This window comes from Haemaphysalis longicornis, unplaced genomic scaffold, assembly GCF_048455015.1.
Source record: "Haemaphysalis longicornis isolate Haplotype H1 unplaced genomic scaffold, Haemaphysalis longicornis Haplotype H1 scaffold_10, whole genome shotgun sequence".
Taxonomy (NCBI): domain Eukaryota; kingdom Metazoa; phylum Arthropoda; class Arachnida; order Ixodida; family Ixodidae; genus Haemaphysalis; species Haemaphysalis longicornis.
The window spans coordinates 53,334,703-53,349,263 of NW_027526204.1; the positions used below are offsets into that span (position 1 = coordinate 53,334,703).

Sequence of the window (14,561 nt, forward strand, 5' to 3'; positions counted from 1 at the left end):
GGAAGAAACTCTCATAAACACAACAACATAATAACAAAACGAAAGAGATTTTTAATGAATATCCTAAGAATGCGGAATAATTTTTTCGCGTCGGTAACCATGAAAACGGGGCATTTAAATTAGGTTTGATTCTCACAATTTTGTACACGCAGGTATTCATTGATAACGCGAGAGCGAAACAGCATAAAACGACGTTTTCTCCTTTTGTTAGTCGTAAACTTCCTGTATAGACAAAAGCGCATGGCCAAAAGCGCATTGACAAAATTTGATTTTTATTTGTTACCCGATCGTCGTAAGTTTTTTTCAGCAATCGATTGAATTCGCTTAGCGCAGATATCCCTCGTTGGAGCTGTATTTCACGATGTTAGTAAACGTGTACTCAGTCTAGGTACATTACGCCGCAGTAATAAATGCCCTAATGTTCTAACGTAAACTTATGAGATCTTCAACCCTTTGAGGGTGGATGACCAGCAAAGCCGAGGCGACACAAAACAAAATTATTTTTGGAGGCTGTTTTTATTTGTATTGAGTTACTTTTACACTGAAGTACTTTTGATTGTAATCGCCCACTTTTTTCACTTCAAGGAACAAGTATTGTCCGAACCCATTTAGTTTCGTAATAGTATGTCATCAACAGTTGTTGCATTGCGGCGAATGGCACGAAGGGTGCGTGCCATTCGAAAACGATGCGAGGAGGCGCGCAGTGCCTTGTGCTCGTGTGCCGCGAAATTGTCTATTCGGTCGTACACACACAGAAGGGGGATGCGGGTAGGGGATGTGGGGAAACAGTGAAGGCGTGTGTCACCAGAAAAAGATACGACGGGTCGCTGGCTGCATCCAAATTCAGTGCATGTTCACGGCTACACTGCCGAGTAAGCCGAGCAGCACCCAACCAGCGCGCGTTAACTGGGTGCTGCCGGCGCGGAAACAGAGCTTTATTCTCTACAAACCTAGTTTACGCGTACAACCACGACAAATTTAAACGTAAATTGGGTGTGTCGTGTGCAAAAAAGCTTCGCTTGCAGTGCTCCTTACCAGACTGAACTGGCTGAATTTTTTTTCCTGTGCGTGCCCAGTCCCTCCTCTACCAACACAATTCTCGTTCTCCTCTTCACTGTAAAAGGGAACGCAAGAAGCCGTCATGGTACTTTACCCAAAATTGTTTCAGCTCTCATAACGGCGAAGCTGTGTAAGCTTTAGCTTGGTGCAGTGGCGTCCGCAAAAACAAAATACCAATAAAATAATTTCCCATTATTCCGTGAAGATGGAGGACCTGCGAAGCTGGACGCAGTCGAAGGAGTGCACGAAACAAATCACGTTTGTTCGCAATTCGCGATTCAGCATACTTTCTAGCCATTTAGCTGAATGAAAGCTGGAAATACTCGAACTCTATTGTAGCGTAAGCTACACTGGCCGAGGTTGAGCAGTTTCGCGTGTGCAGTGAAGGGCCGTTCTGCACAAGCGCGAGGGGCATTGAATTGGATTCAATTGGATTGGATGGGCTTGGCTTGGCTTGGCTTAGCTTGGATTGGGTTTGGATTGGATTGGAATAAAGTGGATTGTGTTGGATTGTGTTGCGTCATAGCCGCGGCACACGCACTGGCGCCAGCGCGTGCCTGGGTGTTCGCCTCAATTGCGCAGCAGCCAATCTGACGCTGCGTCGGAGCCGCTTGATAGCCGTTTCGCGTGGCTCGTGAAGAGCCGTGCTGAGCATTCGCGAGGAGCAGTGACTGGACAGGACTGGACTGGACTGAATTGGACTGGACTCGACTGGACTGGATTGAACTGGATTGCTGAACCTTAGCGCACGCTACGTTTATCCTGGCATAGCAGAGTTAAGCCACTACTAATTTTCTTAGCGACCAAACATGGCCACTTACTGCCTGTGTTACCCGACCCACTCTGCTCGACCAGTGGCGACACCAGACTGGCAGCATTCGGCATTTTGACGTCCACATGTAAGTCACCAGCTACCACAACGGACGTGTCATCACTGATGGCATGAAAGCTATTGCTTCACGTGAAGCCACCCCCCGTCCCCCTTCCTCCACTCCCCAAACATGCACGTATTACCAGGCAACTTCTTATGTGCGCGGAATCTGCTGATGTGAAAGACACCGACAAAATGACCGGTCTGCGGGGGCGAAAAGCAATTCCAAAACGGAGCCGAGTGACGCGACTTCCCCGAAGGAAAACTGGGGGATGTAAAGCTCTTAGGCGAGTGGCGCCCGCAATGACCTTCGCGTAGCTGCATAGGCGGAGCCAAGCCTTGCCTAGCTATGACGTTACTGCGCCGACGTGGCGCCATGAACGCAGACTCTGCTCGGCGCAGTCACCGCTCTGTGCGCAAGGGTGCGGTGAACTTGGATGCGGCCAACGGCTACTCGGATCACTCTCGTATGGCACGCGCGCCTACTCTTTTCCCTATACCGCTCTCCGCAAACCTCCGTTTGGAAATAACGAACGATCATAGTCTTTGAAATGGGAACCAGAGTTACGACACTACACAAGGGGAGAATACAGACACGCACGGCACCGCCGTCTGTGTCCGACGGCAGTGCCGTCCTTGCCTGTATTTTCCCCTGGTGTAGTTTGTTGACACTGGTTCCCACGTCAAAGACTAAGAATCAAATGACCGAGCCATCATACACACAGCCTCGTGAGTTTGAGCCAAGCACATCGTTTAAACTCCCGCCAAATACGGGTTGCCTGAAGGGGTATGTAACTCCCGAGGCGGCTGCGACCCAACACCGAGTATTGCGCCGAATCCAAGAAAAACCTGGTAAAACTTGGTAAAACCGGAAGATGCTAGGTTGACGCCCAGCTCCAACGTTTATCCAGCCTTGCACCACTACTGCAAGCTGCGCCAATTTCGCTACCGAGAGCCGGTTTCTTGCGCCCATCATTGCATACCATTCCGCTGGAACGGGTGGAAAACGCAGAAACATTTTTGTTTGCGCATTTCGCTGCACATTAGGTGACACGCCTGTGGCGCCACATTCGTGTACATAAGTTGCGCGGTAGTCGGGGAAGATATGGGGTCTGCATGAAATGTGGAGCACCTAGGAGAGTCTTATTTGCCTCTTGAATCTTCTTTTACTCGTAGAAATTGATAACAATAGGGTGCGCGTTTTAAAGACTGAGGGCTACTTTTGGTGTAAAAAAATCCTTTTTTTTCAGACACTCGTTTTGCGGTAGGACCGAAAAAGAGCGCCTCTGCCGATAAATTGACGAAGCTCCTTGACGAAAACGGAAAGTAAGTACGTGGTGCTCAGCTGATGATGCTGCTTCTTAAAGTGGTAGTATGTACCAAACCGTAGAGGCATTTCAAGTTTACGAATTTAAGCTACCAGTTAAGATTATTAACGCATTCTAATAATTGAATAACTGATGTGTGTTATTAGACCGATGCTTTGCTGTGAATCTCTGTTACAAATTCCCTGAGGAGCATGAAATTTTTGTTACAGAAATTTTAACAGGTCATTAGAGCATTGATACCATGACTTACACTACTTCCCAATTATGTACATGGAAAAATTGTTTAGTGCTTGTAAAGCCAGCCAACTTAAAAAGCAAAAGAACCTTTCAACTACAGGCTGAGGGTGACCAGGTAGGGAGCGATTCCTGATGCTACGTACTTTGGTAGTGAGCTTTATTTGAACAATTTAAGCAAAGTAATGACGCACAGGCACTCTCTATGAGTTGAGTTTCCAAAAGCAATAATTGCAAATCCAGGAGGCGCGAAATTCTATTTCCATTTTCGAGATCCAGAGTGTTATTGACATTTGCTGCATGACATGTTTTCGACTTTTGTGATACATTTGGTGCGGGTTACTTTTCAAACGCTCTGTGGCGGGATGTTGGCCTAATGCTGAACCATTTCGAAGGTATGGCTGGTCGTTTCTTTGTTTTATATACGTTAGTCGACATCGACAGTGCCTACTGTGTAAATAGAGCCTACATCGTCTTTCGTGGGGCCTCGACGTCTTCATCGAATAGGCCGGGACCGGTTGTGTAGCCACCGCGTTGAAACAGAGGAAAGAATGCAGAACGCGGTGCGTTCCGTTACTGCGAGCGTTGATTTGTGATTACTAGATTATGATCAGACGTACTGAAAATTTACCACCGTTTCCTTAATTTTCGGATGTCTTGTGCGTAAAAGTCCTGCATATGGCTGTGATCATGGGTCGTGGGGCAGAAAGTTGAAGCTGTTGGTCATCGCTACACTTCTTTCATTGCGAGGTTGTTTGGCTATCTGGAAATATCTGTTTAGCAGAAGTCTCTGCGTGCGCAGAAGGACCAGCTGCAGTCAATACACACGTTCTGTTATAGCATTGACGCATGCGCACCTTAACCAAGCACACCCGATCACTCTTTATAAAATGTAAATATAGTGTTAGGACGGAGGTAAGAAAGGCTTCGCAATCAATGGGAAACCTCAACCAAACCTCGTTGAATAATGTGCACTGAATAATGTGCACCGTTAACGTCGTTCGGTTCCTTCAACCTTGAGCCTAGGGACGTTGCAATAAACTTTAAATAATGTGCACCGAATAATGTGCACCGTTAACGTCGTTCGGTTCCTTTAACTTTGAGCCTAGGGGCGCTGCAATAAACTTTAAATAATGTGCACCAAATAATGTGCACCGTTAACGTCGTTCGGTTCCTTTAACTTTGAGCCTAGGGGCGTTGCAGTAAACGTCCAATAATGTGCACAGAACAATGTGCACCGTTGACGTCGTTCGGTTCCTTTAACTTTGAGCCTAGGAACGTTGAAATAAACGTCCAATAATGTGCACCGAAGAATGTGCGCCATTAACGTCGTTCGGTTCCTTGAACTTAGAGCCTAGGGACGTTGCAATAAACGTCCAATAATGCGTACCGAATAATGTGCACCGTTAACGTCGTTTGGTTCCTTTAACTTTGAGCCTAGGGACGTTGCCGTAAACATCCAATAATGTGTACCGAATAATGTGCACCGTCAACGTCGTTCGGTTCCTTTAACTTTGAGCCTAGGGACGTTGCAAAAACTTCCAATAATGTGCACCGAATAATGTGCACCGTTATAACGTCGTTTGGTTTCTTTAACTTTGAGCTTAGGGACGTTGCAATAAACGTCCCAGAATGTGCACCGAATGATGTGCACCGTTAACGTCGTTTGGTTCCTTTAACTTTGAACCCAGGGACGTTGAAATAAACGTCAAACACATTGTGAATCAAGCTTCGTGAATTATACTCTGACCTTTCGTTTTGTACAGGGCTGGAACGGGCTTGCTAGATTCTGTTTGAGTAAAGTCAAAACCAGGAGCCAAAGAAACAAAGGCATACATGCCCTCCTCGCTTCCACGTTGCGGCCTAAATCCATTCCCGGAACGTGTAAAATTTTAAAATTCTATTTTAATCTCAATTACCCTGCAGTTATTCTCTTCGTGCGGTTGACAAACTTAGGAGCTACTTCGCTTCTGCAGGTGTCACAGGGTGGCTTGTCTGTAAACGGCTGTGGGATCTGTTATTAGAACGGAAAGATGAAATAAACGTGTTGGGGGCCGCATTCTTGCGTACTGCACCCATGACCTGTGCACGCCTGCATCATAAATAGTTGTGCATGGCCCCGACCCCTGACCCTTGGTTAAATTCGCGGCACCTAAATGCGCTGTTCGCTCTAGCCTTTAGGACTGCGGGGCAGCCGAACCTCTATGTTTTCCGTACTTCTATTGCACCTAAATTAGGTTACCCGGGGCAGTGAAAAAAACGGGTTGTATTGCAGAAAATCACGTTTCAGTATAAAAATAAAATGTCTGGCTGCATTGTTAATTTATTACTGCTTAAGGCAAAACGTGCCTCGACCTGTCACCCCGGGTTTACTGAGAGGATTGAGTCGTCCTCCCCCCACCTGGGTTTACGTCACCTTGTACCCATCGCTGCACTATGAGACCGTGGTTCGTGTCCAGAACAATAGCCTGAAGTGAATGTGTCACATTTAGCCAAAGGTCATTTACAGACGAGCACAGGTCTCAACCTATCACCCCGTCGGCTGCATTCAAAACACCAGAGCACCAGTGGGCACAGCGTACCCTGAGGGCGCCTTCAATTTTTTTTTCACGTCAGTACCACCGCTATATACAGCGAGCTTTAGATACTCACATAAAAACTACCCGAAAGGCGAAAAGCAAAAACGCCCGTGTGTACGAGATTTCGGCGCACGATAAAGATCCCCAGGTGGTCAAAATTAATCCGGAGCCCTCCACTACGGCGCGCCTCATCGCCTGCGTTGCGTCGGCGCGTTAAACCCTACAATCAATCAATCAAACTACCTGAACCCTGACATCTCTCACTGGAAGGCTAGGCTGTCATCAGCATTACTTTGGATCACATGAAAGTTCGTATATATTTTCGCGGGATTGGAGACCACCATGAAATGCCGTTCTGCAGAGACAGTCTTCGTGGAATCATCGACCCACAACCGCGGCAGCCCGTCTCCTGCAGCACTCCTGGCATATCCACGTTGAATGTTTACTGCCAAATACACCCTTAAAAGGCAATTTCATCCGCCTTACCGAAGCCTCTGTGGCTTGCGCTTCGACCCTTAACATCGCGGGCTGTACATGGGCCAGGCCCGCGTGCCGAAGCTGATGCAAGCATTCCGAAAAAATACTAGGACAGTTACCCACATAAGTTGACACCGGTTGTCGGCTCATTTGTGTAAGAAATCAAGTCAGCAGTTTCGTGCTTTTTTTCGTTGTTGCTTCTTCCGTCAAGGAACCCTCTCGTATTTATTTTGCAGGTCGTCTTCACATGTGTGTTTCTATTCGCAATATTCGATGACCATTATTTCTGAAGATGTCTGTGGTGTGTTTTAACGCCGTGGCGCGTAAAACGTAGGTTTCGGGTGCTCTATCCACCATCTTTGCTTTTCTTGTGTGCAGTAGCGGAACTGCGGTCTGAAGTGGAATTCTTGCATACTCTTACAATTACTCTCTTACAGTTACTTCTATCGGCTCTCATTGGAAACAATGTCGCAAATCCTTCATATAAATAAGAAAACCATTGGTTTCGGCTGCTTTTGGTAGGACCCGCTCCTGCAACTTCAAAACCTATATTTCAGAGAGCATGGGGATGTCAGCATCTTGGAGTTCTGGGTCCTATTATCACTTAGGCAGCTAATCAACCCATTGAATCATCCCAGTACAAACCCAGGCTAGGCCACATGAGCCTTTTCTGTATGCATTTGGGACTGAAAGGAACTCTTGCAGGTTTAATGGCACTGACATTGCGTGATCTGTGCTCCAGTGACAGATGCACTGAATACATCCTTATTGATGGCTTTTTGTCGTTCCTCTTACGTTGAAAAGTGTATTGCCCAATTCATGCCTCATTCATCTTAACTCCCTCCGCTCTAAAAGGGAAGTGTGATAGTGAGGCATCATGTTCACCCCTGCAAACACTGTCGTCGTCAGAGCAGTGCGCCCCTCTACCTGGACTGGGGGCACACGGCCCGTGAAATCAGGCAAAGCCGCGGTGAACAGCATGCTCGTGGCTTAACGTCTTAAGGCAACCCACCCTGTGACGGCTCTTTGACATGAGTGGGCTTAAGTACCAATGATTTGTGGAGGCCTCCATAGGCGTTTATGGCGAGGATCTGCTGTGCCTTACTGCTTGCAGAACCATTGAGCTGAACATTATTTCATAGTTACATTCCTTGGTTAAGCATCCATAAATTAGGAATCGGTTATCTTTTAAATGCAGAGCATTTCTTAGGCTCGCCTCTTCCTGCGTCGGACGGTGTCAACAGCTCCGCGCCCGCAGCAGGTGCGCCTCTCCTCCTTCCCTCCTCTCTCTCAACAGCAGCTGGCGCGCGCATGCGTCGTAGTCAGCCCGTTCACTCCGTCGCGGTCTCGGCGTAACAGGTGCGTGATAGCAGCGCGGTGGGGCGTGGAAGGGCGCGCGCTGCTTGCGCATGCGCGCTCTCCCCCCCGTACTGCTCTCCCTATACTGCGCGCGCTGCAAATATAAAGCGTCTAGCGGTCTCTCGTGCTTCAGTCACTGCGTTGCTCCTTCCTTCCTTGGTTGACGCTCGCCCCCACGTTTACTCGTGTCTGCTACTCCAGCATCACGGAAGAAGCGATGGAAGATACACTGCCTTCAACCAGTACTGAGGCCCTAATGCTCTGGATTTACTCGTGTTCCCCTGGCGGGAAGGCGCGGGAATTTTTTTATGTCTTTGACGTAATTTTGAGACCAAAGAAAAATGTTCGAACGGCTTGCTACGCCGACAATTTAAAATGCATATTAGGAGACTAGCGGACCTCGTTTACACAGAAGAAATATTTGCAACTCGGCTCAAGTGGACAGGCTTTCCACCTTCACGTGGAGGGCGGGAAGCGAGCGTGAGGTTTCTCGCGTTGATGCCCAGGAGCTCTCATTTGTACTACTACTCGAAGTCTTTTTTATTCCTTGGTGCATTGAAGCAAAAACTAGTGTCCGGAGTCCGGAATACAAAGTTTACTTAATAATATAGCCGGATTACAGTCAAAGTGTACTGTAAGCAAAAAATGACACCCAGTTCCACCCACCACGAAATCTCCTGAAACAGCGTAGCTGTGGTTCTCTTGCGTTGGCTCGTACGTAAACGGGTGCTCGCCCGACAACCGCAGTGTCGTCGCAGCGCAAAAGCTTCGGTTCGCGAAAATAAACCGGTGGCTGAACGACGGTTGCACAGGCTCTTTCTCCTTTCCTACACCAGGGAAAGAGAGAGGAACCATCGTGAACCATCGGCATTCGTGAAGCCTCGGCGAAGCGGTCCAAGTGCCACGGGCACAGACGGCCGCCAGCATTGGAAACCTGGTCCTTCTGCTGCGCGACGCATTACCTGCAGCCGACGGACGAAAGTGCCGGACCTACAACAGCCCTGCTGTTAAAACGAAATTTTCAGAGATTTTATATTGCGCGAGGAATTCACGGTGGAGGTTCAAACGAAAAGCCGGCTTTCATCATCAGCGTCCTCAATAAAAAATGGCTGCGGCTTTGCTCCGCTAACTTTGGATATGCAAAGCAAAAGCTTGGCGTAGTCTGGAAACCGTTGATTTAGCTTTATTGTCGACCACGTTTAAAAGCCGTTCGGTGCCGTGCAACGCTCACAGGAGGCCGGGTGAACGCTGCGTTCATTCATGGCGAACGCACCATTCCTCTTCGCCGGGTGCGGGACGAGTCGCGTTGCCCGAAGACACCCAGCGCCGCATGCAGGGGAGGTTGCGAGGGTGGTTGGCTGCCTCGGCCGAAGCGGCAGTGGCGACCGCTGTCGGCGGCCGCAGGCGCCAACAGCAGGCCCGGCGAGTCACGCGATGCGCTTCGAGGGATGTGCCGCACGGGTGTGTCTCCGGTCAAAAGGTCACCTTTCAAATTATTCACGAAACTGCTGGACGAAATGGTAAAGCTTTGCTTTAAAACGACCCTTCACGAATGTTTAAAGGCTGAGCATAAACTCGTCAATATTGTGAGGTGGTCCTCCCCGCCAGTGCACTTTAGACGAAGGAATATTAAGAGCAAGCGGCTAAATTCATCTAGGTCACCGACTGTTCCAGTACATGGCGGCATGAACGATTGTGGGGCAGCGCGTGTGAGATGCATTAACCTTGCAAAAGAGACAATTCGAATTCCAAAGCAAGTTGTCTCCAGATGGAAGACTGTAAGGTCTTTGGACATCGTGAGGGAAAACAAAGCGGCTGTGACGTGAGGCGTCCATAGCGGCAGAAAAAAGACGAGGACGGTAACGCCACGGACGCAAGCAATCGGAGTGCGCATGCCGATAATGGAGCTGTGGGGAATTCCCTCAGTGTGGCTGTGCCGACTAAGAACACGCAGGCCACAAGAGGTGATCATGTCTCTCACTGCAAGCCTACGGGAGCTGGCCACAGAAAACAGGGGTATGTCCGGCTCGAACGAGGGAATGCCCGAAGGAGTGGAAGAAGCAGGGTTGAGGAGCGCAACGTCAAGGTGGTAGACTTGAAGCTAGGGCCCGAGCTCGTGAGTGGTCAACCTGGCGCCTTGCCATCCTGTGGTCAAGGTTGTACTTGTTACGATTAAAAGTGGCGCAAATTTGCCGTGCCCCGACCCTGGACGACCTGCTCTATGCTGCCCGTCGTCTACGGGCAGTTTCAGGTTGCCTGCTGTAGCCTAGCACCTGGTCGTGAGCGTGTACCGAGCAGATTGTTTTCTACGAGGATAGCTGTGTGTCTTCCTTGCCGACGTACCGGCACGCACGACGCCGTCGTCGTTGCCTCGTCGCACCTCATCTCGCATCGTCACAAAAACGCACGACGGTCTGAGGACTCTTCTTCATCACGGTGAACGTGGGACCTTTTCCTTTAGCTTTCTTTAGAACTGTATTTCTAGTTTGTGTACATTTCGCTTAGTTTTGACTTGTCATTGGTTCCGAATTTTAATTCAGCTGTTAGTATTGGCATTTGAGTTTGCATTGCGCTTTCGTTGAGAGTAGATATCTGTTCATAACCTTAGCAAGCGCGTTCGTTTGAGTACTGGTACTGTGGCAAGTGCCAGTCGCCAGTGGATAAACCAGACAATATGTGCTTTCCTGACACCGTCTCGTGCATTCAGCTGGACAATAATGCTTTTGTATTTACAACCTTTTGTATTCACGACCTTTTGTATTCACAACCTTTCGTATTCATACTTTAGTATTCAAAACAAATGGTAAATGTTTCTGTGTCCTCAGGCTTATTCCCAGGACTCCCAACAATTTCATGTTTAGGCTCCGTTTTTCAAAATTTTCTGAAAAAAAGTAGATCTAGTAAGGCAAATCTTTTTTGTAGTTTTCTTTTTATGCTTTCAAGCGTGGTGTTTGTAAAGTATGCTTGAGGAAATTTGTTCCCATTAAGGTGCGCTGGCAGAGTTTTCTATTGCGACCACCAATATTGCTGTCTGCTACACAACTGTGCACATTAAAAACGATGCCCTTTCACTAATAGAGGTAATATTTCGACTACGAACATTTTAATTGGTCAATGAACATATCTGCGGACGCTGTGGGTTAATAAACAAGATAGAAAGATAGACAAAAAAGGAAGAAAGGGTTGCGGGGGTGTTTTTTCGTGAATTGTTTGGCTAGTAGCTCCCATCAATTGTGACTGTGATAGTTGGTGGTTAGAGACGCCCATTTCTAGTGTTTATATGCTGTTGTAACTGTTGCATAAGTGAATTCAATATTTTATGCCAATTGACACAGCTCTCCTAATGCATGTTCGGGGCTGCCACATGTAGCAAACTTTTTTGCATTCACAGAGTATCATTGCGAAGGTTAATATAGCCCGGAACCTCAACACCGTCTTACATTCATTGAGTCTTGTCTGCTTGCATATTCTGCCCTTAATAGGTTTCTCTCTTGTTGCCTTTAGGGATACCAACTTAGCGATGTACTCTACCAAGACTGTGCTTCTCAAGCTACCTGATGGACAGCACTGGAGCGATTATGAATGGTTCACGGTGTACTCCTTTGCAGTTAACCAAAGCTTCGTTGACATAGATATCCCATTTCACCTGTCCAATAAGGTTCCAGTTCACAACCCTACGTCTGACGTCCATAAAGGTGGAGGCAAGTGGCCGTAATTTTTATATTCCAGCGGCTAATTACGCAACTGTAGAGAAGAACCTACAACCTACAAAAGTACCAAAAATGAGGACACGATGACAACGGATACCTGCAGGTGTTTTGTGTATCTTTGGAAGAAGTATTCTCTCATAGACATCTCTTCCTACATGAAAATCAATGCTGTATACTGAGAAATGATGTTGGCCAGTGAGGGCGGTATGAGATGAGGCCACAAAATTTCTGTCATTGTATGTATGTAAACGCACTCACCTAACTTGAACATCACAATTTTGGAGAATTTGGGCCTCCGTTGGAATGTGGAGAACCAAATAAAAATGCAGGCGAGAACTACTAGTATAAATGACGTAGTATACCCACAAATAAGCATCTAAATCCTAAATATATTTATGAGACGGAAAAACAATCCCAGAAATTCTTATGAATAACCGGATTTTCTTCGCCAAAGACAACTATACTGGTAATTAAAAAAGAGCGTCATTGGTTGGAGCTGATGTAACAGCACCGCAAGCTAAAATAACTTTTTTTGTCATTTAATGCGTGCCAGAAATGTACACGCATAGGGAAATGAAACGCTAACATGAAATTATGAACCATTACCCATAAATAGGGCATTCGTTTCAATGCAAGTAAAATGGCGTGTGAACTAATTAAAAAAACCAAATATTGGAAATATGACTATCCAAATGTGCAATAACATGCAAGTAATGCCCCTCTACGAAGAGTATTTTTTATTTTAGCTGGTCTGGTTCATATTTTCGTGCTCGCATTTCATTTTTCAATTACCTGACTTCATGGGAGAACTGAAGTAAAGATGTGAAAAAAATGTTACCTTGCATCTTTTACTGCACTGTCATAGTTGAGAGTTATAATTCTATTATATGTTTTTAAGTAAAAGTTGGATCGCTGAAAATTGTATTGTCCAGGTTTTAGTTATACACGCACAAAAAACAAAACAAAAAATACGTCACTTTTCTGGTAAAAAAATTGCGCATAAAACGCCATTTAAATGTCTTTTCTCCATTATACTGTTCTGCTCTAAAAAAGAAGCCGTGTGTGTGCAGAGAATGCATGCCCGTGAAGTGACCAAATTTCTTCTCTGTAAGAGGGCACTTTCATGACTTTCAGCATCTCTTAGTTTCATGGAAGGCCTCCGAATCCTCTCAAAACTTGTTCGCGTATTTATGCGGCTGCCACGATTCTGAAAATGTTTAAAAGCGATACTCTTAACGTCCTACACGTTGTCATAGTTTCAGTCGCGCTTGCATTGGCCGTGGCTTTCTAGGGTAAGTACCAGCTTCTTTCGGCTGAGCGCTCAACCAAATTTTGATTTACGAAAACCCTTATTATTGTTCACACAAACTTGCTGCATTGTACACTGGTGGTCGACCGTATATGCGAACTGGTAACTGTACTGATCCCAATTAGTAGGCTTGATGTGGGGTTTAATATTGCTCTTACGTAGCCCTTCCAGTCACTACGTCCAAGTACATTCCGAACTCTAACACTTGTGCCTATGCGCCTTTAGTCTATGTGGCTTAAGCTAGTGATTCTTTTCATCAATGATCTGCGTCCACACCTGGCGTGCGGCACGTGTCTTGAGCTATTCGCTCTTTATAAGTTCTATCTAGAACGGCACATCGTAGAGGAAGAGAAGGAGCAAACTTTATTAACAGTGAGGTCCAGCGGGATTGTGGTCGGGGTCCTCAGTCCAGAACTCCGTTGGTGCGGCCTGCCGTCTTCGCCCTTTCAGTGAGCCAAAGCTGCTTACTCAGGTATGAGCTGGCAAGCGCACTCTCCCACTGCTCGTGCTTTAGGGATTGGATCAAGGTCTGGGTTTGACTGGCAGGCCCAAACCATATGGCATAGCGTAACTTGGCTCCCGCAGTATTTGCACAGGGGGTAGTATAACGGGGGGTGGATGGTGTGTGGAAATGTGGGGGTGGATGGCGGTGTGGAAATGTGTTAGTTTGAAGCCGTCGAACGGTGACTTGTTCTTTTTTTATCTGGTCGGCCGGCGGCGGGAAGGTGCGTCGTGTGAGCAGGTAGTGTTGAGTGACGTCGTTGTATGTGATGAGTGAGTAACGGGTCCTCTGATCATCCTCTTGCGGTGCCCGGCGAGCAAGTTATCGGGCGTAAGCGCGCGCCGCTTGATTACCGCAAAGAGACGAGTGAGCAGGTGTCCTGATAATCGTGAATGTTCTCCTGGGGGGGCTCTGGGTTATAATTCGTGCGGCTACCGTAGAAATCCTTCCAGCCGTGTACGTTCGACACGCCGCTTGTGAGTCCGTAATGATGATCGTGGCTTTGGTCTGCGTTATGGCTAGTGCAAGTGCCACTTCTGCTTCGAGGACGGCGGACTTACGAAGGGTGACACTTGTAATGAGAGCAGTGGGAGTGGCGACGACCGCTGTTTTGGTGTTTGCACGCACGTAGTCCGCTGCGTCGGTGAAGACTCTCGTACTCGAGTCGCCGTATTGCCTTTCGTGGCCAGCGCCCTGGCCGTTCTTCTGCCTTCGTGATGCTTGGGGCTCATGTTTCTTGGCAGTGGGGGAACGTTTAGCTTGGAGCTTATATCCTAAGGTATGTCTACCACAGTATCTGTTTCCGTTGGCGACATGAACCCCACGTTCGAGAGTACTTGGCGCCCTGTGGGCGTAGCACTTAGTTGCGCTTTTTTGGCATTCAGGTTCGCTTCCATAAGTTCGTCTAGGGTGTTATGTACTCCCAGAGCCATCCGGCGAGTGGTAGAAGGGCTGGTAGGAAGTGCGAGGGCTTGTTTTAGGCCTTGCGTATGCTGGCGTCAATCTTCCGGCGTTCTCTTGCCAGGAGGGTGGCGTAGGGAGCGACGTACGTTATTCTCCAAATTATGAAGGCTTGGAGCAGACGCAGCATGTCCTGTTCCTTCATGCCATGATTTTGGCTGGCAATGCAGCGA

General features: G+C 47.5%; 1 protein-coding gene across 1 annotated transcript in view; it reads left to right on the top strand.

Moving 5' to 3' along the window:
- The window catches only part of LOC144159833 (protein Skeletor, isoforms B/C-like), a 45,025-nt gene extending 30,880 nt beyond the window's left edge, over positions 1-14,145 (top strand). Inside the window, exons 6-8 of the mRNA XM_077691503.1 lie at positions 3,181-3,256; positions 11,412-11,608; positions 14,060-14,145. Of these exons, the coding sequence (XP_077547629.1) occupies positions 3,181-3,256; positions 11,412-11,608; positions 14,060-14,145 (359 nt within the window). The remainder of the gene's footprint in view (positions 1-3,180; positions 3,257-11,411; positions 11,609-14,059) is intronic.
- The last annotated feature ends 416 nt before the right edge of the window (positions 14,146-14,561 follow it).